This window comes from Columba livia, chromosome 15, assembly GCF_036013475.1.
Source record: "Columba livia isolate bColLiv1 breed racing homer chromosome 15, bColLiv1.pat.W.v2, whole genome shotgun sequence".
NCBI classification, from domain to species: Eukaryota; Metazoa; Chordata; class Aves; order Columbiformes; family Columbidae; genus Columba; species Columba livia.
In genome coordinates, this window is record NC_088616.1 from 10,942,888 (window position 1) to 10,967,235 (window position 24,348).

The 24,348-nt window shown below is 51.1% G+C and overlaps 1 protein-coding gene across 2 annotated transcripts in view; it reads right to left on the bottom strand.

Annotated features, from left to right (window-relative positions):
• Positions 1-4,033: 4,033 nt before the first annotated feature.
• The window catches only part of PRKCB (protein kinase C beta), a 107,999-nt gene continuing 87,684 nt past the window's right edge, over positions 4,034-24,348 (bottom strand). Inside the window, exons 15-17 of one of the 2 annotated variants that reach the window (XM_021291838.2) lie at positions 24,072-24,179; positions 20,066-20,206; positions 4,034-8,041 (exon numbers count right to left, since the gene is read on the bottom strand). In XM_021291838.2, coding sequence (XP_021147513.2) covers positions 7,889-8,041; positions 20,066-20,206; positions 24,072-24,179 — 402 coding nt within the window. In that variant the 3' untranslated portion in view covers positions 4,034-7,888. Of the gene's footprint in view, positions 8,042-11,663; positions 12,988-20,065; positions 20,207-24,071; positions 24,180-24,348 lie in introns of those variants that run through there. The other variant, XM_065031196.1, reaches the window with a different exon arrangement.

Sequence of the window (24,348 nt, forward strand, 5' to 3'; positions counted from 1 at the left end):
GGGGGGAATCGGGTGAGGACGGGGACCGGGCGGGCGAGCCGACCCCCGGGTGCCGGCATCACCTCGGTGGTGCCGGGCAGACACCCGCCCCCAGCTCCCCGGTACGGAGCAGCTCGGCTCCCCGGCTCCTCCCGGCCTCGACCGGGAGCCCTGGAGCGCGGTCTGACCCGGTGCCCCGGTGCCGGAGCTGTTGCCCCGACACTGCGCTCCCAGCACCGACACCGCCCCGGGCACCCGCAGCCCCTGGGGTGGGGGCACAGCACCTTCCGCCCCCCGACTCGGAGCCCACCCGTGCCCAGCCCCCGGCACTGCCTGCCCCGAAAAGGGCAGTTCTGATCACCTGCCCGAGCGCCGTGACCGACCGAAGCACACGCAGGTGCGAACAGACGCTGTACCTCGGGGTGTTTTCCACATCACGCTCCTTAATTGTTTGCCACCAGTTAAAACCCTCACACTCTCCCTCTGCGCCTCTTTGCTGGCTCCTCATCTCTCTCAAACATCTTTGCAGACAGTTGGATGAGCTTATGACTCATGCGACCTTTCAAATAAGCCCCATAATATACTCACCTCTTAAATTAATAGTCTTTTAAGGGCTACGGGTGAGACGGGAAAGCATATGATTTACTTGATAGTGTGTACTTTCACAGCTCTCATTTGCATGCACTCACATGTAAATACTAGTTATTTACTCCCAAAATGCAACCAGAAAATTATGAAGGTTACAAAAAAACAGGTACTGAGAAATTAGGAAGTGTAGAAATTAAGTATCCTCCTCAAGCTTAAATCACCTTCTCTGTGTGTACTCATTAGGCAGGGCATGCTCATTGCAATGTTTGTCCTGCAGCACCCTGCCCCTCGCAGGGCACCTGCTGTGCTGGCTGCCCAGCTGTGGGTCACCTTGCTTTGGTCCCCCGCGGTGGCACACGATGGTCACAGGTCACACCTTGGTGTCACAGACTGGACACAAAGGTGAGTCCCATGCATGGGTGCACCCAGGTGTTTTTCCTGAGTGATCTGATGGGTACCATGAGGTGGGGGGAGACCTGGGTGCTGTGCCAGGACAGCTGGCTCAGCCGTGGCATTTTGGTCCCCTGTCCTGCCACCTCCAGCGCTCCCACCACCTGTCACCCCGCTCCTGCACGCGTGGGGCTGATACCCTGCCCAGCCCCCACCCTGCGCAGAGGCAGGCGTCCCGGGGAGGAGGCAGCAAAGATATCTCACACCTACAGCGAAGGGGCTGCAAATTGCATTCAGAGTGGGGGATTTTGCAGCCTTAATTGTGTTATTTTAACATAGTGTGTGTAGGTGTGTGCAGAGTGCACATGTACCGTTTCCTAGGCTTTTAACAAAGCAAGCACAGAATCAGAGTCCGTACTGGATCATGTTGGCCCTTGTAGGGGTTGGTGGTGGGAACATCCCTCAGCAAGCCCTGTACCCCTCTTACTGCTTGTGGCATGGAGTAGCCAGGCCCAGGAGTGAGCCCAGAGCTTTGGCTTGAGCAGCCACGCCAGAGGACACACAGAGGGTCACTAGGATTTGAAGCCATCACAAATCTGGGGACCTTGCCACCCCACCTTGTGGCTCAGAGCCTGGAGCCAGCGTGCTCCACTGGTCACAGCCCAGCAGCCTGTGCAGCCAGCACCAGCTCCTACCCTGTCACCCCATGCTGTTCATGGCCTTATCTGTCACCACCCACCCGCTCACCAACCTGGACCCTTCTGAGTTGGGCAAAGTAGAAACAAACAACAAAATCCAGCCCATATTGCAAAGATTTCACAACTTGTGCAAGAAAAAAGCTGTCCTTGCAGGCAAAAATGTCCTAAACCAAGATCTGTTAGGCTTTGTCCTTCCAAATCCAGCGATGAAAGCTCTGCTGCATTTAAATTGGCAAAGTGACAGAAAGCAAGTAGTCAGAAATAATCCCTAGCTGGATTAGGTTTTTTCCTTGAAGGAAGAGAGACTCCGCTACAAGGCGAGTTTGGGCCATTAGCAATGCAGCGCAATGCTGAGCTCCAGCCTCGCCTGGTCTTCATTTCCCTGCTCCTGGGGGCTGCCGGGGGATAAGGACGCCAGAGCTTTGGCACATACGTTCATCCCTCCCCACTCCTACAAGGGGATTATTTATATCTGCACATGCTTCAGAAACGCTGGTTGCAATCTCCTAGCTCTAACAGGACTCCAGCGGTGGGGCTGGTGGGTCCCTATGTGATGTGTGTGAGCTTGGGCAGGGTGTCCCACACGTGCCACCAGGCAGCAATGCCACACAAACCCCAGCCTCTACTGGAGTGTGTCTGCATGGGCTGGGTGAAGAAGGAGGGAGATTATCACTTGGATCCTGTGAGGCACTGGGACCACAGAAGTAATAAAAGAACAAATAGCAGGAGATTAAAAGGTATTTTGTAGTCTGAGTCCAGCAGGACCATGCTGAACCACCATAAAAGGTTTGCTGCTGCTCTGATCCACCACGATTTAATTGATTTGATTTAAATTCTTTGAAGAAGAAGTGGATAACAAATAATGAGGCAAACAGGATTGTAATGCAAATGAAAGAGATGAAAGATGGCTTCAGGGAGACGGCTCTTGAAGGTCAGAGCTGAACGCAAAGCTGCTTCTGGTCACTCATTCCAACATTAATGAGGCTGTGTTCCTCCTGAAGCCTTTGATGGATGGAGGGACAGCTCTCACAGCAAACGCGGTGCTGATGTCTGGCCTTTATTCTCCTCACTTTGAGCGAATCCTCCCCTTGCAGCACTGAGGAGGATTTTACCTGGTGTGTTGTAGGGACTTGGGGTTTTGCTGCCCGTGTTACTCTGGGTAAACAGACTTCTTAATTGGGTTTTTCCAGATACTCTGATGAAGACTCTAACTTCAGAATTAATTAACTTCACCATCAAAAGCTGAGTCATTTGTCACAATGGTTTTGTCATTAGCTCCCATAATTAAGGAAAGTGTCACAAAACCAAATGTTTCACTTACACAAGCCAGGATAACTGGCATTCAGAAGTGTTTCCAACACGCTAGGAACGGGAGCGTCAGTGAAGCTGGGGAGGGCACGACCATCCACCCCGAACCCTGTGCCAGGGCTACCAGAGCCCTTCCCAGCACAGTGTGCAGAGCAGCCCGTCCACAGCCCAGGGGACAGCGGGGGACGCACCGGGGCGGTCCAGCCAGGAGATGCTGGGGACACACAGTCAGTGCTGGGGCTGCTGAGCCCTGCACCTCTCCCACCCCCATACAAAGTGGCGCGGTCTCTGGTCACCCACAGCCATGCCAGCTGGGAAGATGGGAATATCTTCTTGCTGAAAGCTGTAGTCCTCAAAGGGAGGAGGAAATACCCTTCCTAACATGCTCACTGGCTTTCACAAGGACACTTCCTAAAAAAAGCAGATTTCCTCAATGGACAAAAGCAGGTTTGCTCCGTGCAGCTCTCCATGCAAGTGAGCAGAAAGCTGCGTAACGGTGTGCTCAGCAAGGAGAGCCTCAGGAGCACGGGCAGACGCTGGGGATTTCACACAGTCCTGTCCCTCCGGGACTGCTGCTCCCCTGCCCTCACTGCCGTGGCGGCATGAGGACATGCAAAGCACCTGCAGAGCATCTGCTCAGCACCCAACACCCCGGCACCCACCTCCTCAGTGCCCAGCTCACCCCCTGCAGCCCTCTGTGAGCTCGGAGGAACGGAGAACCAGTGCTCAAGGGATGGTGGGAAGAACAGCTGCAATAGTGTTATTAATAATTAATTCACCTTAATTAGCAATTAACTGAAGATGCAAACAGCCAACACCTTCCCTCCCCCTTGGTCTATGAGGTCTCTTCAGGCGCAGCCGCAGGTCTCCAGTCCCGGCCCGTGCTCAGGCAGGCTCGTTTGCTGCTGTTCTCCAGCTGTGCAGATGTGCTTCTCTCTCAGAAAAGCGGTGACATGTCAGTGTTTGCTGCTGCAGCAGGGCTTGGCAGGGCCCCTCGGTGACCAGCAGCCACCCCCAGCTCTCCCCCTACACCACCGGGGTCCCGCAGCAAAGGAAGTCAAGCTCTTGGGTTTTCTTTAAAATTATAGATTTTATTTTTTCATACATGCAGCAAATAGAATAAAGAGTATATGCCCATCTAAAAGGAGGTCTTTATGAGAATCCTTTGACAACACACAGCAGGTAGTCTAGGATGTAGAAAAGTCATCAAATACTTGCAGGTGAAATCAAATTCACAAACACAAACTGTTCAACAATAAACTTTTTTTTTTTTTTTTCTTGTTTTAATGCAACTTTGAAGGTGATCAGAAATAAACAGCTTGGATGACACTTCCATGCATGGAGCAAGATGCCTGTTGCTTCTTGTGCTGTTGCAGGCTCAGTGGCTCACCTGCGTCTGCAAAGGCAGAGAAGCTGCAGCACTTGTTAGTATGAGTTAGTTCCACCCTCCAGCTGTAAGCCCCACCTGAACAGCTGCATCCTTGCACTCTGCACTAGAATCCACCACAGTTCTTCATTTGTATTAGAACTCCTGGGGTGAACAACCATCAGAGCCCAGCTGCTGCCCAGAGCCCTTGCTTGTTTTCCCATCTTTCAGACTACCTATGTGGGTTGGCCACTGTGCAGACTTGCGTTTATTCATTAAAAGGATGAATAACTCCTTTGGTGATGGCTCTCTTGTCAAGAGAAGGCTGCTCAGATGTCCAGCTGAGGGACATGAGCGCTGCAGCAGCAAGTCCCCCTTGCCATGGGGCTGTCCCCTGGCCTGTGGTGGCTGGGGACAGTGGTTTGTGCTGTGCAGCAGCAGTGACAGTCCTGGCACAGACACTGTGTGATGGCTGCATCCCAAAGAGTCACCTGCAGCTGCAGGACAGCAGAGCGGGAGCAGATGGGGGTTCCCAGTGTTTCCCACCTGCCCACCACCCCTAGCTCACAGCATAGCCCTGCAGATCACAGGACCAGGCAACTCCCCAGGCTGAGCCTAAACAGCCAGCCCAGCTCTGGCCTGCTGTCCCACAGGTCCCTGCTCAGCCCCTGCTCTCCTCTCCTGTTCCGGTTCCATCCAAGATCTCCAGCAGCAAAGGGGCCACCACAGCCCCTGGAGACGTGTCTGATCCATCCTGCACATGGCAACACCACCTGAGGAGCCTGAATCCCACTTACCTGCAGCACTCAGGTGTAATCCAGCCTGGGAGAGAGTCGGGATTTGCCATCCTTGGTGGGTGGGTGACTGCATGTCCTGCCTTCTCCTCAGTCCCTCCTCCTGCCTCACCTGGGCAGGTGCAGGGCTTGGGGTCCCATCCTGACCTCAGCACTGCCCCCCACAGCCAGGCTACTCATTGTGGACACCAGCGTGGGGCAGCTAAACCCCCCAGGCCCCAGCGAGCACCCCACACACCCCAAGGGATGCTTCTCTCCTCTGTAGCTGCAGGCTGAGCTGCCTCCTGTCCCCCAGGTACCTTTCTCCTGTCTCAACAGCTGCTCCTCACACTGTCCCCTGGGCACAGCAGTGGGTGCACTGCGTGCTGGGAACACCCTTGGATCATTTTACTGGGCTTTATCCACACATCAGAGCACCCGGGACTGACTAATGGGGCTCTCCTGGAACCTCTCAGCATCCTCCTGAAGCACTGCACTTCCCCACCCTAGTGCGAAGATTAAGTCATCAAATTACAGCAAACCGTGAGTCAACCACTGTCACCCTGCCCTTCCTTGGAAGAGTTCATTCAAATCACAACATCTGTGCAGGGCCAGGCATGTCCCGTTTTACATTTCCCCACGGAAGAAACAGGTCAACTGGAAATAAACCTTGAAATAAGAGTTTTGCAAGTAGCAGAATGGACAACGTCAGAAACGCTCAAGGTTTAAGTTCTGCAAGCAGGACCCAGACTTTGCTAAGCTCTCCTTGGAGCACGGATCTGCACCCTGCCCACCTCACGGATGCCACCGGAGCTGCCTGGTGCCACCAGCCACGGGCTGGCCTGGCTCCCCATGGCTCAGCACCACCTGCTCCATGCACAAGTGTCACCCAACACACACACAAGTCCCAAATGGAAAAGACGTGACTCCCCCCAGCAGCCCCTGCATGTCTCCACAGCCCTGGGGGCCCCTCGGCATGGGTGACCTCCCAACAGTGCCCGGGACAGCCCTGGGGAGCGGCTTCAGAGCCGAGATATGAAAATTACAAACATTCACTGCTGAATTAACGCTAATTCTGCAGCAGCAGGTTGGGGAGACACGGAACGCGCATGCTCTGAGCACCAGCTGCGGCTGCAGAGGACGGCGAGACGTCTTCCCACCGCGTGCTGGGGTCATGAGAGCCCTCGGACACCAGCCCACGCTCCAGGCTCCAGCTGATGCAGAGCATCTCATAAACCCTCTTGGCAATCTGGCACAATTTGCAGTTTTCTGGGGTTTGGTTTTGTTTTGTCCACCCGAGGGCGTCACCCCAGAGCACAGGCTCAGCTCACAGCCCTGTGCACAGGGCACTGCCTGCGGTTGGGAACGGGGAGGGGACATCAGCTGCAGCTTTTAGCAGCCTTTTTTCCTCACTGGATCATTAAAAGAATAAAACAATTTCAAAAGGTAGAGTTTGATATCTATAAAAGGTCTACAAACCAGAATTTCCTTTATAGGATTCCTCATGATTCATAAAATTCCACCCCCATTTCCCCCATAGGCATGGCGGAATGTGTATTTACATTAGAACTGGTAGCGTTTCAGAAAATGTACTAATGTTATGGGCTTTTTTGCAAACCAACTAAACTGGTGTGTGATAAGAGAGGGGTAACAGCCAGCGACTCAGGGGATGCTCATGCTCAGGGCTCATCCCATTGCCTGCCCTGCCCTCCCGCACGGCACTGCTGCTGCTCAGCCTTACAAACAGCTGCTGGAATTGTCTCTTCCGATTCAGAGTTTTTGAAATGATGCAGAAGGTCCTGGATTGCTGAATAAACCCCCCAGGAATTTTGGCTGAAATCAGGTAGATCAAGCTGCCTGTAAAATTCATGGGTTTTGAGCCTTTAAGATAATAGCAGAGGGTGTAAAGTAGAAAAGTTACCATTATAAATAGCCCTCAGTACAGCCCTTTTGCAGCGGGCATATTTTCAGTTGGTAAATTGTAAACTGAGAATATCTATGTGTTTTGTTTTGGTAGAATATTAATATCCTTTACAGAGCTGTTAAATTTTGACAGTGTCTGTGAAAAAACAGGAGAAAGATTTATGAGAGCGCTGACAGAGTGTACCAAAACTGCAAACTGTTCCAGATGTTAAAAAAAACATCAAATCCCATCTTTCGCTTAGAAAAAGATTTGCTCTGATTTACAAGAACTGGCATGGAATTAGTTTGGAGTCGTAATGCTGAGTGTGGGAGAGGACGAGCGGGGGGCACGGGCTGGCGGGAGGAGGCGGCTCAGCGAGCCGGGCTGACCATATGTACAATGCATTAAAAATATATGTCTATAAGCAGACTTCTCCACACTGATCAAATGTACCCATGTCTTGAACAAAAGGCTCCTCTAAGACAAGCTCACAGTCATCGCAAGCTTCAGCACAACGGTTTAAAATATCAACCATGCGTAGCATTCAACAGAAACGGTTTGTGAGTAGCTAGGGTCACTGGAATCTCAGCATCTCATTTCAAAAATTACAAAGACTGTAGCAATTTGGTATATTTGTTTAAAAACTCTATTAGTCACCACCAACTATAGTTCCTAGAAGTATTACTGTTAACTCGAACCCCAGACATCTCCAGCTAGGGAAACCAAGCTAGCGAGTGACACAGACATGGAAAGGCCTCCTAAAACGAGCGGTCGGCGCGGATTGCGTGAGGGTGTGTGTCTGCATGGCGGGCCCCGGAAGACTGGTGTGTATGTACACGGCGAGCTGGAGAAGGGCTGAGAGGACGGGCGGCCCGCGCTGCCACTACACGTTAATGACAAACTCGGGGTTAGTGTAGGAGAATCCAGCAAACTCATTCTGGTCCAAGTTCATGATGAAGAGTTTGTCCGTGGGCGTGAGCTCCACCGGCTGCCGGGTGAACTCTTTGTCGAAGTTGGAAGTGTCTCGTTTGTCTTTCTGTTAAACAGAAAGCACAAGAGTTAAACACGGTCAAGGGGAGAGTGCGAGTGAGTGAGTGAGTGGTGGCAGCACCCAAAGGTGTGTGGCCAGGAGAGCTGTGCTGTCCCCAGGGAGCTGTGCTGTCCCCAGGCTCCATGCCCAGCACTCAGTATCTCCGCACCAGTCTCTAAAGCTGCTGCCAATGAGGAACACGCACCCAGACAGGCAGCGGCAACCCCTGTGCAACAGAAGCAACCCCATGCTGTGGGCAGAAACAGAGAAATGCCAGTTTAACATGCTTGGAACACACAACCAGATGGTAAAGGGACGTGATGAGAACACGGATAGTTGGGGACAACTGCAGGGCTCCCGGGCTGAGCATCCCTCCTGTCCTGGCTGCTGCAGGAGAGACAGAGCAGCTCCTCGACACACAGAACCGGCACTGCAAACAGAGATCCACAACAGGCAGCAGCAAGGAACCTGGAGGAAACAACATGCCTCAAAACTTAAGTAAACATTCAATATGATTTCAAAATTTGCACAAAATAATCAGCTCTAAAAGCTCTTTTTGCTTTAAGCTTGATTTGTTAAAATCATGCTATAATGTGATATTGACCGATGCAGTGGTTTATTGATCTGAGGGTGTGATTTGCTCCAGGGTGGTATATAGAAAATATATAGTAGTTCAAAACCTCGAAGAATGAAAATGCCACATACACAACGTGTTATTTTAATTTCATAAGAAGAATAACTTTTCAGCTACATCCAACCCTCCAAAAAAAAGAAAAAAAAAGAAAATATACTTATTGTCTCGATGAGCACTGGTAACTGGCTATTGGCATTGTAGAGCCCATCAGGCGGTAACACTCGGGCTGCTTTTATAAATGCGTGTGTATCAGAGATTGCCCAATTAAGTTATATTCTGGCATGGGGCTGGGGTGCTCAGGGGGGACGGCTGGGAGACCTGCAGCACCGCCCAGGGCTGGACAAGCCTGACCCAAAGCACTGCGCTCTCCACCGAGTTTCCTGGTGTTACTGCAGGCACAGCCACTGACCTGCCCTGACCCCGTGCTGGAGGTGACCTCCACCTGCTGTGACACTGGTGGGACCCTGTCACAGTTCTGGTACTTTGTAGAAACCCACAAAACCGTCTTATTTTTCAGACTCTGCCTTTGAACCGAGCCCCCTGCAATGCTGGGATTGTGCCTGTGCTCTGCTACGATGGGAGATTCCTGCTCTGGTTTGTTTTGTCAGCTTGTGCCTGTAGCCCCCGAGGGGTGACTGCAGGGGTGCCACCATGCCCACCCCTGCCGCTCCATCACTGCTCAGACACGTGTCACAGGAGGGACCATGCAGACCTGGTCTGTGCCCTGATGAAGCACCCAGTGGGAGATTTGTTGTGTCCTCACCGCAGCGCCTGGTCCCGCCGGCTGTCACCATCCTCAGACACTGTGGCAGAGCCATTGGCACTTTCACACCTCGAGCAGGTGCACAGCCAGTGTATGGCCAAGGTCCTCCCCGTCCTCATCCTGCCGGGCCAGCAGCACATCACACCCGCAGCAGGACCCTGTGGCCACTCTGAGACCCCCTCGCCGCAGGAGCCTTCTCCTTGGGACGGCTTCAGCCTTCAGGGAAGAGCAGAGGGGACAGAGAGCCAAGGGTGCCCAAGAGGAGACGAGGTAGGAAGGAGAACGGAGTTCAAGGAACGAAGAGAGAAAGGCCAGGAGAAGAGTCAGGATGTGTCTGTGCCATCAAGCTGGCTTTGGGCACAGAACTCAGGGCACCAGAGCCCCAACCTGCAGGTCCCAGCCTGTCCCAAGCAGGACCTGGGGCTCTGCTTTCAGACAAGGGACACTCAGGAGGTGGCCGAGTCCCTGCAGGGCTCCTGTCCCCAGCACAGTGAAGGAAGAAGAGGTTGATTTAGGGGCACAGAGAAGTGGGAAGGGCAGACAAGGTGAAGGAGCAAACTTCAGCTGCAGGGTTCCGCCAGGCAAAGGGTGAAGCAGTTGAAATGCAAGTGCAAGCCCATCGGGATGGAAGGCAGCGTCCCCCCAGGAGAGAGGGGCTGGCATGGAGCAGATGCACTGCCCTTCGCTGTGAAGAAGCTGTTTTGAGGTGGTTGCACGGGGGCTCTCTTGTGCAGCCCCAGCATGTGCAGAAGAAGGGAGCTGATGGTGGCACCACCCAAACCAATACGTGCCAAGACAACAACCATCCTACCCAGCCAGGAGCTGCTCCTTAGCAGGAATGCTGTGGGATGCTGCAAAGAGGAAGGAAAGGTCCACATGTGCCACTGGTGCAAGTTGCCCCGATGGTCCCCAGCCCTTTAGAGCAGTTTCTGCTGATGGCACCAGAGAGAGTGACCGCTCAGCCTGGGAGCCCTCGGGTGAACAAAACCTCCTGCTGCCTCTCAGCAGCAGAAAGCTCTGGCAAAGGCTGGGATGTGCCTGGGAGGCGGCTCTGGGCAGCCCACCCGCCCTGCACCACAACCTCCAGCAGCTTCACCCCCCAGGACGCAGCAGCAGGAGGGCCCAGCCCTGGGCACAGCAAAGTGGGGTTTGCTGATTTCTTACCTTGAATTTTGTTTGAAATTGGTGGCAATTTGGCCTCTGTCAAAGATGATGAATAGCCTGGGAGCAGGCAGGGAACAGCTACATGAATCTGGTAAACAGAGAGAGGGGAAGGTGGGGGAAATTCAAGGTTGAAAATGCCTCCAACAAAAAGCTAATTGACAAGGAGCATGGGAGGGACAGTGCGGCAAAGGCACCCTGGGCTCCTGCGTGTCCTGGGCAGTGTGTCCATGGGGCATTTGTGCTGGACTCAGCGGAGGGAACCCCCCGAGTGCCGCCACCTCCGAGCCCCTTCCCACGGCGAGTCCAGAGCTGCCCGGGCGGGGATGCTGGGAGCAGCCGCTGCTGGTACTGCCGTGCGGTGCCTTCCAGCAGGATCCTGTAGCGTTCAGAACCGCAGCCATTCAGCAAACTGGATTTCCAAAGACAGAAGGGAAATTCTCTATGCGCTCAGGAGCAGGGCAGCTGACAGGAACCTGTAATCCCTCTTTAGCTGAAACTGCCAAGTGCTTTTAACAACAGCTCCACGGAGAGCGCCCGGGCAGCGCAATGAGTCACCGACACACGGCGCTGCCTCCCAAGAGCTTCCCCTGCAGAGCCAGCGCGCCGAGGCGCATCCCGCAGTCCTCTCTGTTCAAGGCAGTTCCAGAGATCCCCAAGCAGCAGTGCTCGGCTCGCCGCAGCAGAGGCATCCCCAGCGTCCTTCCTCCGAGGAACATCGCGGAGAAGCCTTCCCTGCCCATGACTGAGTGGCAGGAGCAAGCAGGGACACGAGCTGCGCAGCACGAGCTGGTGCAGAGGACACGCAGGTAACTTCTCTCCACTTGGAAGATGCTTCCAGTGCATCAAGGTGCTTCCAGTGTGTTGTACCTCGGTTTGGGGACAAACGCTGCAGAGGACAAATTGGCCACGGCTCTGCTGGTGGTGCAGGAGGCTGCATTGCTGCCTGCGCTGCACTCCTGGGGACCCGCTGTGTCCCCAAGCCGGCATCCCCAAGCGGCCGGGGCACCTTCCAGTGGCATCTCTCAGCCCAGAACTGCAGAAACTCATTACTGCCAAACACATGTGGGTTATTTGACGTTATTTCTCACTTTTTTATTTTATAATCAGTATTGGGGAAAATAAAAATGGCACATTACAACTTAAAGCAGATTGATACAGTGACAGCCCACGAACATCTGCAGAATAGTATAAAAGGAAGCTGCATGATATTGTTTCAAAAGAAATTAATCCTTCCTGAAACTTACTCTTTGATACCAGAAACAGAACTTAGGCCATTTAAATATCTAGTGGCATTTTTTAAAAGTAGGACTATTAGTTGAAACACATTTCTTCACAAGCTTCATATCAGAATTCACAATACTGTTCACAGTTAAATAGCATCCTGTCTGTGTTAATACCATTTTTTGACACATTTAAAGCACAGGTAACAAACTCAATCAATTGCTTTGGCATTTGAAAAAAAGAAAAAGTTTTGCTATGAGAACTGATGTTCTGGGGTTTACTAGGGTGACCATGGATTCAAAAGCATCTGCATCAGCCCCTTCAAATTTCCCGTTTATGCTTCTTTTGATTTAAAAAGTGCTACTGAAAAACTGCACAATGAGGAGAAATCTCTGCAAAGAGCAGCCCTGGCTCCCTGCAGTTTCTCACTGCAGACCCAGCACAAAGACCCATTCCTGCCCAAGGCCATGGGCGTCCCGGGGGCTGTGGGGGCTCCCGCCAGCGGGACGGGGCTACAAAAGGGGCCAGAACCGGCATCTCAGTTCCCTGGAGCCGCTGCTCCGTTTGGGAGGAGCCGAGTGGCTTAGCCGGCAGCACTGCACGCCGGGTACGGGTTTGGTTAAAAACACTTACCACTGAGGCTGAGAAGGCTAAATATTAAAATTTCATTATTATATTAAAAGACTACAAAAAGGGAAGAGAATAAAAGCACATGCTGAAGAGATTTCTCCTAATTGTCATGGCCTCTCCACTTCACCTTTGTTAGCCAATGAAGTTTTCATTTTTTACAAGCAAAATGTCATAAAAGCACATTTGCAGCGCTCATTGCACACCCCCAACCATTCAGGTACACCCTGAGGCATGTGAAGACACTTCTGGCTTTGAAATGTGGTCACTCTAGTAGCAGTACTAAAGAAAAACCATGAATGCAAGGTTTGCAATGGAAAATGTCACCACAACAGCAGCTGGGACTGGATGATAGAGATGCAGGAATGAGATCGACACAGCGACTTAGCTCTTGGCTTCACGTTTAAAAAACTCAGAGTTAAGAAAGGAAAATCCTTCAAATTCTGACTGGTCAATGTTCCTGATGACTTCCTGGTCGGGAGGTGTTAAGACGGGTGGATGGCGAGTGAAAAACCGGTCGAAGTTTTCAGCATTGCGTCCACACTATGAGAGGGGAAGAAAAGAACGTACATGGTGGGTGGACAAAGCAGCGGGGGCTGCGGCTGCAGCCATGGCAGAAAAGAAAAAGGTGCAAAATACACATGAGGTTTGTCAGTCACATGGCAATGTTATCTCACGGCACAGCCGGAGAATGCAAAACCTTTTGGCTGCACCATGGTGAGGAATTGCAGAGGGATGAGATGGGAGTGCATTCCTTGCCGTGGATCCCTGCCTACCCACAGCGCTGGACGTTCTCTCAGGCTAAACCAGCACACGGCAGCTGCTTCTGAACACCCCTGCGGCTTCCCCAGCTCAGCACCCCCCTTTGTGACAATCCCTGCTTCAGGTGGGGCAGGATGCCGAGAGCACTGGCCAGCTCTCCGCAGCCAGCAAAGCCAGACGAGAGAAGGAATCAAAAGCTCTGAAGTCTTGGCAACCACTGCCCTGGCTGGCACAGCACCACAGGGCCGGGAAACACGGGGCCTGGGGAGCACCCGAGAGTGCCAGAGCCGCACTGGGGCTTGGGCAGCACCCACCGCTCCGGGTGCCATGGGCAGGATCGTGCTGGATGCGCTGACAGCTGCAGCAAGGAGACTGGGACTGGGGAGACATGCCAAACACCTAATTTAATTTTCTTCGCAATCAAAACAAGGGTCTTGTAACTTCCCGTGCTGCAAGTCATGATTTAATACACTAATAATAGCAATAACTAATAACAGGTGGATACTGGGTCACTGCAACAGCTACAAATTGTGCTCAATTACTGTCTATCACGCACGTGTCACGTCCCTGTGAGCTGCCTGGAATGACTTTTCTCTAACACCGGTGACCCCCCACCAGAGCCCCACACAGCGATGCCCCCCCGACTCTCCAGGGCGCAGCACCCAGCACCTCTTGCTCCCTCCATTCTCTCCTTCCATCCCCCCACGGAGAACAGTGCTCCAAGTGCCGGGACAGTTTTTCCTGGCATTTAACTTCCATTTGTTAAGGAAACAGATTTACATTTTTAATAAATGGCAAACTAAATATAATAAAATATTAAAGACAATTGCATGTCAACTTCAACATTTCCCAGTTCCTTCTGCCACACAGGGTTGAGGAAAGACAACATGAACATCTGTCAGTCTCCAACGGCACGCTCTTCTTTCAGATCTTATATGTTCTTACAGCTCCAAGTCAATCACACTTACTATCCCCGAGACTCTAAACGAAGTTCAATGGGTAATGCTGGAGTCGATTTAACTGGAACTGCAGCCACACTGCCCGCCTGCCCCTCCAGTCTCCGAGCCCATCCTTCCACACCACTGTGCCTCTCCATTTTGTAAGGCCATGTCTAAACCTACTGCACACTTCTAGTCTGGATTTGTCAAGCTCCTGCTCCCAAATGCATCTCCTGGCCGTGACCATGAGCTCAGCACCGTTTCTAACTCCAGACCACGCAATCAAGCGCAGCTTTAGAGTCTTGTAAAAGTATGTTTTAGATGTTTGACAAGTCAGTATCAACCAAATGACTTCCCAAAAGCCATCATATTAACATCAAAATAGAAAATAAATTCCCCAAACTGGAAGCTGCCAGTTCCACGAAGCCTGGAAGTCAGGAAACAAAGAGCCAGGGGCTTTTGAGGCCACGTTGTCACCAGTCTCCCCCTCAGTGCTGAGATAAAACAAATCATGAGCAAGATTACTGGGAAAGTCTGCGGTGCTCAGGGTTATCAGTGCAGGAACACAGAGCAGAGCAGGGTTTACCTGCTAATAAGCCGCTCACTTGCAGATTCTATCAACTCCCAACACACAGTGAAAGCCTTACAGTTCTTTGAAAATATAGCTGTCACTGCCTATTAGCTTCACGAGATCTTGGTAGAGACAGGCAAGGCAGTTCTTGCAAAACAGCACCAACCTTTTTTGCTATGAAGAAATGTGCTGTCTTAAAAAAAGAAAAAAATCAAACGAGCAACGCCACCATAAAGATTTAAAAACTAATCCTTATGAAATGCTTCAGGTTATTGAAATAGAAAGCACAAACACATTTTAATATGCATATTGGCGAGCAATAATTCTCACCATAATGTAATAAGGCAAGAATATGTGGATGGAAAATTTTAAAAGTTGCATCTATCCATAGTATTTTTTGCCCAGTTTTGTGAACTTTGCAGACTTTCTGTTCAGGTCCATAAGAACTTGCCCTGGCCAGCAAACCAAACAGCATGTCCTGCCCTTTGCGAGCTTTCCCACAGATGAAATAAATACTTTCAGGCTGGAAATTGTCTCGGGGTTTACAAAAGCCGCATCTAAGCCCATAGCCACGGTCTGAAGCTGAGACTGTGGACCTGGGCTGTCCTGCACAGGTTTAATTCCAGTGGCCAAGCCCCAACGCTGCTGGAGTTTTGGACACAGGCTCTGGCAAAGTGCACGATAAGGGAGAGAAGAAGGACCCACCACAGTCCCGACTGCAAACACTTGTTATTTGCAGCTCCATCTTTAAAGCTTCTGAAATTAAGCTCCTCGTTAAAGGATGGGAAACATGCACTATGAATTTTACATTTATCAAAAGCTACGTTGTGAAAAATCCGCCTTATTTCAGTGCTATATATATGTACAGGCATCACTCCATCCTGAATGGAGAAAGGGGGAGGGTGGGAATTTATCTTACATAAATCCCCAATGTGTCCCGTCTAATATTTATAGCCAACGCAGAATGACTTTTCTTCTGGCTGCAGAAATAAAACTGTCAGCTGAGAAGATAGCCTTCTTATTTTATCAGTTTCTAGCTTGATTTCAAATAGAGACAAAAGGCACAATAAAATATTTTCCATTGATCCCCGAGATGCAATCAAAGCCTGTAAAAGCCGAGGGTGGCTGTTCTGCCGATGGAGCCCTCGCCCCCACTGCTGAGGAGAAGCAGTGGGCTGAACACACACTCCATTTCCCTGGTTTTCAGCCCAAAGCAGTGGCACAGCCACAATCCCAGCAGCCTTGCAGCATCCCTGGGGCAAGTGTGACCTTTCCAGGGCTTCTCCGGCTCAGAAACCAGGGTCCTCATCACCCCAGGGAGCATCGGGGCTCCCAGACACTCCTGGGAACTGGGAATAGATGCTGTGTATTTGGGGGAGTTTGGGTCACATCACAAACCTGGGGCTGCCCTATGGGCCCTTTTGCGCTGGTTGTGGGAATGATGGAGCTTTGTGTTCATCAGTGTCTGGTTAATGAGCTAGCCCCAGCACAGGATGCTCCCCAGTGTTTGTTCACCCTTGCTCCAGGCAAAGGGTTTGCTGATGTAGGACCCTGGCATCCACCTCTCCCACAAAGCCAAGTTTCTTCCCAATATACTGAAAATATTGGCTGAGTAATCAGAGGGGAATCCCAGAGAAAGTCTTTACTGGACCCTGAGGCTCCCAGAGCACATCTTGTCTCCATCACCAGAGGAGATGTTTAACCTTAATGCACTCGGCTGCCTCCCCATGGCTCCTGTTGGCCCCTCAATCCTCACAGGTTTTCTAATTAGAAAATTACTTACGCAAACATCTGAACTCACCTCATAAAGACTGAAACTAAGGCTACAAAAACACGTGTGCAGGGAAATCAGAGTTTTTACAAATCCGGGTCTAAAAATGGCATTTCTATATTAATTAATTCAAAGCAGTTAGAGGAAAATTAATTTATGCAATTAAAAATTATTAGATTAAAGGCAATTCTTTTTAAACCACTGTCCTGTTGTGAATAATCCTGTGCTCTGCTGTGTGATTTCAAAGCTTTCAAAATGAGGAGACTTTTCAAATCACTAGGCTTTATGTAAAGTAAAGGAGTAATTAGATACTAAAAACAATAATTATCTCGACAAGAGACAGAGAAAGCAGGCAAGTGTAAATACACTTCCCAGGGTAAATGCAGCCTCACGAAAGGAATTGTTATGCACAAGCCAAGGCGCGGAGCAGCCGAGCACAGCCCGTGTCAAACCCGCCGCGTGTCTGCACACCAGAGACAGCCCAGACCCTCATCTGTCTCGTTACCGTCTCTGTGATAAAGGTTAATCAAGCACAAAGCAGGAAGCAACACAGGCACTCTCGGGAATTGCTGTTCAGCTCTGGGTACGAAGCACTCGGGCAGGCAGAGGCTGAAGTGTCCGTCTGCCCGCTGGTGTCAAGTCACGTCGGTTTCTGGAAAGGGATGCGAAACACGGCAAAAAAAAATGCGGGTGCTACAGAGAAGAGAAGGAGCAAAGATGCTGCCGGGCACAGACACTGAGTCCACAGCTGCGTATTACTGCGTATTTTGAAACCTTGGCTTGCAGACAATCTCTGCAACCTTATCTCTATAGAAGTTATTTTATTTTTTTTAAAGGGGAAAAAAAGACTTTAAAAGCTAGGCTTGCACAAATCCCCCACCCCAGGAGCGTGGGAGCCCTGCATGCCCGGCTGAAGGTCAGAAGCAATGACAGTGTCTTTCCTCAGGAGCCACTGTGAAGGCACCCAAACCCCATTTCCATTTCTGTGCCGCTCTGATCTGCGCTCACAGCTGGCATGAAAGGAGCAGTGTTTCCCAGAGCAGACACACTGCTGTTGAAATATCAGCTATCAGCAGGTACCTGAGTTGCCTTAATCCTACCTAAATCCTAAATCTATTGCGCCTACCTTTCTGTTAATCTTCTGTCCTATCAAATGGTGAATTTTCCCCAGCACCAGCCGTTAGGTGAGATGCGACAGACGGCAGCTTACCGTCCCCCTTCCAAGATCCGCCATCAGAAGGATTTTTAAGAAAATAAGACATTCAAAGCAAGACAAAAATCGCACATTTTAAAACACAAAACTGGTAAGAAAGCACTTTTGACTGAATTCAATTGTTTTTCACTGTAAAAAAACCAAACACCAAGTAATGCTGTGCCACAAGCCAAGGCACAGAGCATCGCTGGCGATCTGCTCAGGAAGGAAGGGCAGACACAGAGCAGGGACACAGCAGCAGCTTCATCAGCAAATGAACAGAGGTGGGAAACAGCAGGAGTTACGGATTTCAGGAGAAACGGGCTTTTCCAGAGCAAGCCCCCAGAGCGCCGGTGCTGCTCAGCCCTGCGGAGCCACATCCCGCAGACCCTCCTGCTCCTCAGCACCCTCTGCACAGAGGTCGGATCCCACCCTAAGCCAACAAATAACTGCACGTAAAAACAGCACCAAATACTTTTGCACTACCATACTTCAATATCAAAGTTAACACCTCCCTGGCAGCGCCTTTCCTATACAGTCTCGTAGCCTGGAGATCCCATTCCTCCGAGGGAAGGGAAAGCAGACAGAAATTCCAACCCCATGTCAGCACCACCCGCTGCTTCCTGGCCACCCGGGTCCCCACATTTCTGAGACTAACCCAGAGAATGGGATGCTTTTCTCTCTGCTGATGCAGAGAGCAGCCCAAGACCACCCTGCAGCACAACTAGGGCTGAGGACAGAGTCACATCCAGCGTCCTGCAAAGGCACCGGAGTGACGTTTGTGAAAACATCTGTCTGAAATTCAAATACACAGCATGGAAGGCAGGCAGAGCATCGCTGCAGAGCCGGGCCGAGGAGCAGCACCCCCGGCAACCGCCCTCCCACCGGTGCTGTGTACAGGTAGGAGACGTGGCTGCCCAGTCCTGCTCGGCCCAGCTAATGGGTGGTAATTCATACTGGATCAATCAAGCATGGAGCTGCAGGAGGGAAAAGGCTGCTGGAACAGAGAGGCTTTTAGAGGGAGGAGAGCTAGAGGAGCCGAGCACCCTGCACCAGACTCCCACACCACACTTCCCTGAAAGCAGACTTATTCCAAGCGCTGAAGAGGTCCCCTCAGAGGAACAGATTTACTGTAAAGCAGAGAAAAAGCAGACGTGTCCGAGGTGGTGAAGGACAGCAGGGTGGGAGATGGCTCAGTTAAATACATGGAGCATCTCTGGACTCTGGGTTGCGTTCCGGGATGATGGATGAAGAGAGCGTGCAATGTCCCCACCTTGATCATCACTGGGCATGAATATCAACCCATACCAGCTAAGTAAATCAGATTTAACTTTGGATTCACAGTTTTCTGTAAAACACCAGTGCCCAACTAGGGCACAGAAGCTAACAGGCATGCAGGAGGTGGAAACATATGAATAAACTCCTGCCTGAAGGACCTGGACCACAGCGGAGAGACTCAGACATGGCTGAGACCCTGCCAGTCCCAACATGGACAAGAGAGATACAGAAACCCAGGGAGAGATGTCCCTATCCCCGAGTCTGCGTGGGCACATCTGCCGGCACATCCTCTCTGGGGAAGGGCAGAGACCCCACAGACAGAGGGATGCAGCAAACCGATGTGCCTGGAGGTGCAGAGGGGCCCAGCACCCCAGCTGCACCGGGACCCCAGTGATGAACTGCATGTTGCGGCTCAGGCTGCACCCTGGACAATGTCACTGCATAGGCAGATGTCACCACAAAGGTGTCTGGACCAATGAGCAGCCAAGTAGTCTCACCTTTTTTGACAACCAGCTTTCAGATGACTCACAGCCCCCCCAAGTTTGTTGCTGGCAGCTCGCCCCCCCGGCCTGGTGCCCCCAGCACACAGCAGCTCTTGCCAGAAACCCCTGTCCCACAGCAAGAGCAGCAGGTTGTCCCACAGCAGAGTCCTCTGTGCCCATGAGCCAGGCTCCAGCTTTCCACCACTTCACCTTGGAGAGAAACTGCTGAGTGAAACAGCTTCACAGCCAATTCACACAGACCATGGTGCTGGGCTAGAGGTTGAAATAACGTTTAGATTGAAAAAAATAAAAGAGAGACCTGTTAAGCTTAAGAAAAAGGGAGGAAAGAACCGGACAGAAAGACTGACCACTGTGATAACAGACAGTATTGCAACACATATCTGTGAGCTAAGCACACGCTGTTTCTGTCCCTGCAAGTCAGAGTGAGATGAGGCATCCGAGAGCGACCCTCTGACAGCAGCGGTTGGACACGGGCCAGATCAGAGGAGCCACGATCCCCGAGCAGCTGCACCCATGGGCACCCATCCCTGCATGGGGACACCCGCAGCACGGGGGGACAGGCGGTGCAGGACAGACCCGGCGTGAGGGGAGCGCGGCCACACTTACAGCCTTGGGCTTGAAGGGGGGCTGGATCTCCTTGCGCTCCAGCTTGTCCCAGTCGATGTAGCGGAAGAATGCGTGCTCCTTGATGTCCCGCTCCCCCTCAGGGCCACAGCCCAGGCGCTTGGCAGGGTGCTTGGTCATCAGCTGGGTAGGGATGAAGAGAGGAAACTGTCACAGAGTGGCCAACTGCGTCCCAAAACGTCTACTGTGCCCAACAGTGCCCAGACACCCCCCAAGTGCTCCCACCTTGAGAAGCAGGAGCAGCTCTGGGACAGAGAGGTTGGCAGTGCCTTACAATAGCAGAATAAGCAGATCGCAGGTACATGAGCACCGGGAGGGATGAGCACATCCCCTTTTCCTCTGGAAATGAAATTGGTTCACCAAGAAACAATTGCAGTGTCCCCGGGTGCATGGGGGAGCGGGGTGTGTGTGAAACTCCTGAGCAGCCCCTCTGCTGCAGAGCAAACTGCTCAGCATCTGCACAGCTCATTTCAAAGGCCGCTGCCCATTTGGGATGAATGACCTGTCCTCAGAAACTTTCATCAGCCCTAGAAGCACAAGCTCCAATTCTCCAGAGCCACAGCAGCACAGATGAGAAGCATATTTCTAATGAAAGAGTCAATTTGGAGGAAAAAAGCACAAACAGTCCACTAACGTTGTTTATCAGCTACACTTCTCCTTTTCACTGGCTCAATAAGAAATGTGAAATGGGCCATGAGAATTGGGGGCGGCTGTACAAACATTAATATCCTAGGGTCATTGTTCGAGCTGTGTTCAGAGATCAGGTGGAGATTCCAGAGATTTGTAAGATGTCGATAAGCAAAGAGAATATGAGCCATGCAGCTGCAACAAAAGAACTACTTTATTAAAAGCAGGGCAATTAAACTGATCCCAGAGGTGCTGCAAACTGTTCCGCAAACACCTGCCCCCCAAACTGGAGTGCAGTGGTTAAACCCCCGGCTTCCTCAGCACAACACAAATGCACAGCAAGTTCAGAGCAGCTCAGCTGGCTAATGAATTGTAATAGATTTTCTACTTCATGTACCTGCCTGTAAAGCTGAACAGAGCTGTACTACACTGCAGTTGTTCAATATTTTCAATATATGCATCCAGAAATTAAATTTTCTTGGTTTTTTTTTTTGTTTTGTTTTTTTGTTTTTTTGTTTTTTAATGCATGTGAGCATGAAGGTGCCATCTGTTATTGATGTATAGGACTCCACAAACACGAGATTGATTCTCCCAGCTTACACAGGATAATCAGTTAGCTTTGTTTGTATTAAACAGGAACAAGTTGATTTAATCCTCATACTAACACAGTGAAAACCCTTCAGGCTTCTGCAGATAAGGAAGGATGCTTTAGACCAAATCACCTGTAACAGCACGTCTGACATTTGGAGCTCAGACAGAGGAAAGTCCAAGTCTGGACTCAACTGTTTTGCTAAATTGCAGCTTTATTATTTTATCTCTGGCAGGCAAGTGGACGCTGCGTGTTCACAGGCGCTAAGCAGCTATTACGTGTTTTTCACACCAGTGGGAATACCACTCAAAATACCTGTGAACTTTACTGTGGAAAACATGCCATTTTATGCCTTTGCCATCAGGCAGAGATGAAAGAGGGAGCTGATCTTCACAGGCAATCTGTTCACCTGGAAAGGGTTGCCCAGGCACAGTCACACCCGTCGTATGGGACAGAAAAAAGCTGGTTTGTGACGTTGGGCTGGACCGGGAGCCCCAAGAACCCAACCAAGAGAGCAAAGCCAAGGCACCTGCACCGTGGAAACATCAGCCCGCGGAACAAACCCGCAGTGACGGCGGAGGAGGGAAACGCTCAGTTTGATCTGCTAATTGATGCCACTTGGCGAGTCACGGTGCTGTGTTCTGGGTCACTCGCCAGTTTGCTTCCCAGCCAAGTCTCTCTGATTAACGCCTGTTTCTTGGCTCAAGCCGATCTGTGGCTTTCAGGAGCAAACGCTTTTCATTTCTGAGCTAAGCAACAGGACGTGACGACTGGGGAGTGGAACTACGTCGGAACAACAAAATGGTTTTGGAGAGTGTGGCAGTGAAATACCAAACCCTGCGCATTGGGAGCAGAAGCACCTGTGATTGCTGGTTCTCTGGACTGACCCATGGCTGGGCTTGTGTCCTCCTGGGAGACAGACCACGTACCAGCACTAACAGCACTAATTCCAGTGCCCATGTGCTTAACTGAGACATACTGCACTGTATTCCAGGGGAAAATGTGCATACTGTGTTTCTAGCTAACTAACAGCTCATAAATATCACACATATTTTTAACTAAACTTTCTGGTGTAGCAGTTTGGTGGTGGCAAAGTGTGTCAGGACTTATTGTGCACTTCCCTGAAACAAGGGTTGTACAAAGGGAACCGCTACTTTGCTGCAGAAAAAAGTACAAGAATTCATGAAGAGCCAAGCTAAATGTCCTCCCATGCAGCCTCACATTTCCAAAAGTGAAAAAAGCCACCACAGCTACACCCAGCAGATGTTCCAGTCATGGTTTCTTCTTGTCTATTTGCAGCATTCACATTTTGACTAATGCAACAGCAAAGCTGGCGGTAAGATTCGTCCCCGTTCGGGGACCGTGGGACAGCGATGTGCAGCAGCACCAAGCACCTTCCCTCCCTCCTGCCTGGCCAGGAACACCCCGGACTGTCCCCTTATGCCCCGACTGAAACAGCATGAGGAATGAGAGAGGGTGAGGAAGCTTGTGGAAACTGCCACTTCCATCACCAGCACGGTTTCCGAATTAAGGACTTGATTTTACTGCCTCCTGGTGAAGGCGAGTGCCAGGTGGGACAGACAGTGTCGCCTCCCAGTGCCTGTCCCACAGGACACGCAAATCCTCCTCTGTGCCACCAGCTCCCAATTCTGGCAACACCGCAAGAGGCTTTGAAATGCCGCAGTGGGAGCGCTGAGCGCAAGATGTGTCATTTGTAGATAGAAACACTATTTTGAGATTTAGAACATTCAGATATTTTAAATATTAACTATTAAAAGCAAACATTTTTTAAATTCCTACACAAACACATATTTATAGTCCTGTTTGACACCAGCTAGCTGAGCCGAGGCTCAGTCTCAAGCAATAACCATGTGCACAATAACATCAGGACCCAGCCCGCCTTTATTCACCTCAACCCAAATTAATTTAGACTGCATTTAAGTCTTGCCTAGGTCCAGTCCACAGGGGGCTCAGGACACTGGGCAATGCAGAGCTTCCCTGCAAATTAAGAGATATGATAATGAAAACACTGCTCTGAACTAACAGAGACGCAATGGGCACTGAACTTCAGGTGCCCCTGAAGGGCCACTCATCACAGCTCAATGGAAACCTCTGCAGGATGAAGGCTTTGGATCTCATCTTGGGAAAACCATTTAGAAATCACACTCATTTTCTCTAAGTATATTTTTCTTTCCAGGCACAGACACACAAAGCTCCCCTGTTGTCACTGAGGGGCAAATGGGCTGTCCAGGCAGACACCCTCAACTCCCACATTCCACCCAACGCTCCAGTCTTCTCCTGACCTTCACCTGAGCAGGGCCAGGCCAGCCCTTGCATCCTCCCTCTCCTGCTCAGCGCGCTGCAACCTTGCAGAAAGGATCTAGGTGTTGGTTTTAATTGGGTTTTGTACATATACACAGTGTAGCACAAGTTGTGGGTCTAGGAGCAGAGAGCACGGGCACCAGAACATGAGCAGGTTTTGCTGGATGCCTCTTGCGCTGGAGCCCGCAGCCGGGACCAGGGCGAGGAATCATGGAATCAAGGAACACCAGGCTGGAAGGACCATGAAGAGCAGCTGGTCCAACCCTTCTTGGCAAAGCATGGTCTAGACGAGCTGACCCAGTACCATGTCCAGCTGCATCTTAAAAGTGTCTGATGTTGTGAAATCCACTGCTTCCCTGGGGAGATCATTGCGATGGCCAGGAGCAGCTGGGACCCCCGTGCCCACTGCCTGCCCCCTCCCTCCTTCCAGACCTGCAGAGCAGCCCTTACCCCTTTGCAGATTGCCACAGCCTCCTTGGACATGGACTTGGGGTAGGCTACGTTGTGCTCCATGATGGACTGGAACAGCTCGTCTTCGTCTTCTCCCTCAAAGGGAGCCTGGAGCAAAGCAAACAGAGATTCAGGATGTTCATAGCATTTCTGGAGCTTTGAGCTTCCTTTGCTACTGTAAATCACCCCCAACCATGGAACCACCCTCCAGCATGACCTGTGTCTCAGCATCGCAGTCCCGGGGCTGCATCCAAGGTGGTATCTCAGCCACAAAGAC